At 44.5% G+C, this 5174-nt stretch overlaps 2 protein-coding genes across 4 annotated transcripts; one reads left to right on the top strand and one right to left on the bottom strand.

The window, feature by feature from the left end:
* The first annotated feature begins 251 nt into the window (after positions 1-251).
* Positions 252-2853, top strand: LOC119343529 (replication protein A 14 kDa subunit-like). Of its 3 annotated transcripts, none has more exons than XM_037614443.1 (3): positions 252-399; positions 1253-1513; positions 2418-2853. In XM_037614443.1, the coding sequence occupies exons 2-3, from the start codon at positions 1255-1257 to the stop codon at positions 2480-2482; spliced, it is 324 nt and encodes a 107-aa protein (XP_037470340.1). In that variant the 5' UTR covers positions 252-399; positions 1253-1254; the 3' UTR covers positions 2483-2853. The 3 variants fall into 3 exon arrangements, with proteins under 3 accessions (XP_037470340.1, XP_037470342.1, XP_037470339.1); XM_037614445.1 differs by having other exon boundaries at positions 264-395; XM_037614442.1 differs by having other exon boundaries at positions 270-399; positions 1233-1513.
* Positions 2854-4433: 1580 nt separating this feature from the next.
* Positions 4434-5169, bottom strand: LOC119343528 (the record flags this gene model as incomplete). Its single annotated transcript, XM_037614441.1, has 1 exon — positions 4434-5169. A coding segment is annotated over one exon (594 nt), but the record flags the coding sequence as incomplete, so codon positions are not given.
* Between the last annotated feature and the right edge of the window lie 5 nt (positions 5170-5174).

The raw sequence follows: 5174 nt of genomic DNA, 5'->3' as shown, positions 1-5174 counted from the left end.
GGCGCATGGTTGGGTGTCAGCCAACATTTCTAGTGTTTGTTATACTGTCATGATTGAAGATAAATAAATCGATAGGTTTCGTTAGAAAAAAAGAATGCGTTAACCGAAGGCGCAGACGGACATTTATTTTGTTTTCGCACGTCCAGAGCATGGCGAGCCCGCGGCGGCGAAATCGCGCGCCAAAAATTGGCGCGCTCAGATTTGGCAGGGCTGGTGTTGGCGCCATCCAACCAGCCCATTTCACGCCCGCGGCTCCCGCTGGCAAGTAAAGTACTCATCTCGAGCCCGCCCAGCCCCCTCGCTCCCTCTCCCAAACCCCCCAGTTTCCATAGCCGCCGCCAAGCCGAAGCGCCGGACCCTTCAGCGCCGCCGAATTGCCGACTGCTCTCACCAAGGCGGGTACGCCACCTCGAACTCCCCTCTCCTCCTCCTCCTCCTCCTCCTTCCCCACGTCCCCTACCGGTCTACGGCATCGGTGTGTCCCCATCGATTTCTTCTGCCGTGGCATGAAAGCCCCTAGCGCAGCTTGCTTGGATAGATCCGAGTCGCATCCAGTTTAAATCGGTCCTCGCTCGCCGTGACCAATCGAATCCGGAAACACAGTTTTGTGGGTGGTCTTGTTTCGATCGATGGCGGTGATTCCTTTGTTCTATCGGAGCTCTCACTCCTTTATCGGATTTGTTTCTGGCATGAACTCGTTAATATATCCATCACTTGATCGATATGATTGAGTTTTTTTTTTTGCGAGGATATGATTGAGTTAATGTTGTACGGAGAGCGCGAGATCAATCCACTGTAGCGTAGGGATCTGATGTGCATATGCCCTGGTCGGAAACCACTGAAATGTAGGGCTATAACCAAGCATGTGATTTAGAGAGGTCATTTTGCCAGTATATATGAGCAGATTTTGATAACATAAGTTTTTTTTTGCGAATAAACATAAGTTGTTAATGCTGTCACTACCGTGAACTATAGTAGCCACTATAGTAGCCAAACTGTCTGGTTAATCAGCATGTATTGTTGTATCTTGCTCATCCCTAATTTTTTTTTGCATGGCTGACACTTTGTAGCATGGTTATCTCTTATCAGCGCCACAACTTTAGCTACACTGATAGGGCACTATGTGCAATCTTCTTCCATGTGGTTGGTTAGCATGATGGAATGACTATGGGATTTGTCAATTTACTTGTTCTCCATGCTATCTGATGACAATGCTGAATTGAGTTGATTAGTTTGATGCCACACCATGCAGAGATGGATACTTCAGCTCCTTCACCATTTGTCAATGGAGAGACTCTGAAGATGTTTCCTGGGCGACGAGTGCGCACAGTGGTTCAAGTCCAACACAATGAAGGTGGAGTTCTTCTCGGGCTGTCCACTGATGGACATCAGTTGACTATCAGAGGTGCCACTGGTGCCCCTGAACCACCACACTACATTGAGGTTATTGGGATCGCTGACAGCAGCCTGTCCATCCGTGCTGAATCTTGCACTGATTTTGGTGAAAACTTTGGTGAGATATGATGTGCCTTTTGGATTATAGTGTCTTTCTTTGCACTTCATTACAGTTAATGTGATTGTTAGTTAATTCTTCTCGCTGCAATGGGGTTTGACTTTCAATTTTTCAAAATTCAACCTTGTTTCCTTTTACATAATTCCATAGACATAAGAGGAGCTGTACCTATATTGATGTTCCATTACCACCTTAGATCTGTGAGGAGAAGGTGAATGAATACGAAGCATACATTTTGATTACTCTATGAACGTGCTTTGTTCCTGAACCGGTTTGCTGCTTACCGCATGGCTTTGTTATTCTTCGTTTAAGTCAACATATATTAATACATGTCTAGTTCAAATCTAATTTTGTTTGAGAGCATCGGAGAAACCCAAGTGACTGCTTGTGTTTATCTGAATGCTAAATCTAGAAGCTGTTTCCCTTTTATTATCTGGAACAACCAAAACTGGAAAGCCAAAGCTGACTTAAGCTATTGGGCAGAACAGAGTATCTACCTAGTTATGTTTCTTCAGATGCTCTAATTAACTTAGCTTCATCCATGAAATGGTGCCTAATTTATTATGATTGACCATCATCTTTGGATTGATGTCAGGGTGACTGCAAACATTGTTTATCGTGGGAGGAGAATTTATTGTAGCTTACGAGCAATCATTCTGAATATGTAGGGTTATTTACTTATTTAGCTCACCAGTGCAGCATTTCTTATGACAGCTTGCCAAGATATCTTCATTAACAAGCACATTTCAGCCTTTTGTAGTTATTTTATTCTGCACTTCCCACACAAACAGAAATAATTCTACTTAGCCCTTCTTTTTCTTGAGTCAACATCTTTGTTTGTGATCCAACATTATCTATCTCTTTTCAGAACCTCATTGATCTCCCAACCATGTTAATCTTGCAGATGGTGTGGCATTCAACGGGCTATGCAAGCTTGCGAATGACAAGTACAAGTACCTGTTCCTGTAGAATTCAGCATCACACAGAAGGCGTTTGGAAAATCAAGCATGCTCGTCATTGATGATGTGTTTGCCGCTTTAAGATCTGTTCAAATGTTACTTTACTAGCATCAGTAATCAGTTACTTAGGGTCAACTTTGCGCACTTATCAGGACATGTTAACCTAATCTATGTTGTAGCTGTATGAGGGTAATTGTGTGTACGCCCCTTGCAGTTGGAGAGCCTATAGCTTTTGCTGCTTCTAAGCAAAGTAAACCAAAGCTTTATGTTACTATCACATGGATTTGGACCCTGGAAAGGTTCACTTGCGTCTGATGATCCTGTATGCACCTTGATGATTTCTGATGAATCCTTCATAGCCCAGACTACTTGCAAGCTGAATGCTTTGGTGGAAACTATATCTGTTGATCAAACAGGTCCTGTTGAAAATGATTTGTGAACTCTATATTGAATGTCTGAAGCCACCTGATTTGTGCTCTTGTAGCAGAGAGCCTTCTATTTGATCGTTTTATGGTTTAGATCTCTGTTTAGAACTTCCACCCAAGTGATTGTGTTAACACACACACACACAAACACACACACACACAAAACTGATGGTGGTGAATTCAAGGGAGCTTTTTGGTTGGCGTTGGACTATCAGTTGAAATTTCCTCCAAGTTCAGTGTAGCACAAGGCCAATTTTATGATCTAATCAAGTATATAGTGATCTAAAACGTCTTATATTTGTTTACAGAGGGAGTAATTATCAATCCTTTCCCTGCATTTTGTAGCGTTCTTGAGTACTTTTCACCGTTCCACCAAACAGCCTGTTGCCTTCAGCAGACAGTCTCACTCCTGAAGCCAAGAAAATCAACTCGCGACTGACTAACTAGACTAGATGTGAATCATTCCTTTGAACTTAAGAGTAAAATTGATCAAGAAGCCCCTGCCGACACCAACTTGACAGAAAGGTAACCACTCGTGATGTAAAACTGAAAAATGATGCCACTCTCCTACCCCAAATAAAAAGTGCACTGGAACCATGGATACGATGGATCATGATTGCACTAGGAACATAACAAAATCAAAGAGACATCACAGAAGAAAAAATGGCTCTTTGCGAAACTACTTATGGAAAGGGACATTAGGAATTTAGAAGAAAACCTCTTAAATCGTCCACAAGCCAAAGAGGCCAAAGGCTTCAATGCCACTATAGAACTTTGAGAACAAGCAGTCCCCATCATGAGGCACAGAGAAAAGATAGTGTCGCCATTTGTTTCTAGAAGGACGATGCACTAGATTTTTGAATTATGCCGCTCATCACTTCTCTTGATTGGTGTGTGACATTCGGACTCACAAAAAACAGAGTAATACTTCCTCCGTCCTAAAATTCTTGTCTTAGATTTGTCCAAATACGGATGCATCAAGTCACGTTTTAGTATTAGGTACATCCGTATCTAGATAAATGTAAGACAAGAATTTTGGGACGGAGGGAGTACAAGTGTAAAGTGCATTTTAGATATGTAACTCCCTTCTTCTATGTTTTTTGTTGCTGACTTCAGTAACTTCCTTCTTCTAATAAAACTGTAAGGTGCATTTTTTCTCTCGTTAAAACAAGGTTTTGATCGAGATTTACTTTGTTAATATATGATTTATGAGAATAATATTAATGACATTAGACTTGTAGTACTCCAGTAATAGTATTAAAAAAAACGCATACATGAGATTGCAATATTAATCCAGTAATTGTTTTGTTTGCAGGATTGTTTGTCAAAGCCTTTCTAACAAATAAAATGCACATTGCATTTGGACAAATGGAGTAAGAAAAAAAAATGTACTAACACGAAACACAATGAACAATGGAGAACAAAATTCAGCACAAAGATGTTTATTCCTTACAATATGATGAAGTAAGGAATTGATATGGGTAACAATTTATCCTTCAATCAAATAACTAAAATAGGACTCCCACATAACAAAGATTGAGCCGGCTGAACAAAATCATACTGTATTTGCGATGTATACATAACATTGTTCCCATTTTGCACTGGGGATAAAAGCGCATCAAATATTTTTCAGGTAAGCCCTGAAACTATGCCTTGCCACTTGCCAGACGTGCCGAGATCACCGCGTGGAGAGGGGGTGCATGGACTTTGCGAGCCCGTAGCTCCGGGCTCCTAAGCCGAGGCATCCAAGAACCAGGCCTTGCCGGTACGGCAGAGACGTTGTGCGCCGCCGCGGCCCCTCATCGCGCCCCGCGCCGCCCGGTGCTGCGGCCCTGACCGACGAAACTGACCGGCGAGCAGGCTGCGGCGCCGAGCAGGGCAGAGCTTTCTTGGCCCGCGTCGGCCAGATAGATGGCAGCCAGGATCCTGATCTCTCGGCGGCGGTGGTAATAGGAGCCGGCGGCCTCATCGAGGGATCGCTGCAGGTGCGGCCGAGGAGGTCCCGCAGCGATATCCTCCGCCGCATGGTCTTGGCAGAGGAAGAGGAGGAGGATGACGACGACGCTGATGCCAAGGAGTCGGCAGGCTCTGCAGTCTTCGCGAGCCGCGGGCTCCGGGGCGGCGAAACCGACCTGGTCCGGCGAGGCCGCGGCGAGCGGCCGTCGACGCCGCCCCCGTCCTCCCCCTGCTGCTCCCTGCAATCCGTTTCTTGGCGGATGGGGGAGAGGCAGCCTACGCGGATACGGCCCGAGAGGAAGAGCTCCTCGGCGGAGCTCA

Source organism: Triticum dicoccoides, unplaced genomic scaffold (assembly GCF_002162155.2).
Source record: "Triticum dicoccoides isolate Atlit2015 ecotype Zavitan unplaced genomic scaffold, WEW_v2.0 scaffold131295, whole genome shotgun sequence".
Lineage (NCBI taxonomy): Eukaryota > Viridiplantae > Streptophyta > Magnoliopsida > Poales > Poaceae > Triticum > Triticum dicoccoides.
This window is presented reverse-complemented; position numbering and strand designations above follow the sequence as displayed.

Bases quoted from the DNA above. Each gene is read 5' to 3' on its own strand.
- LOC119343529 (XM_037614442.1), top strand. From the start codon at position 1,237: ATGCCACACCATGCAGAGATGGATACTTCAGCTCCTTCACCATTTGTC. The intron at 1,514-2,417 runs GTGAGATATGAT...TTAATCTTGCAG, and splicing joins TGATTTTGGTGAAAACTTTG to ATGGTGTGGCATTCAACGGG.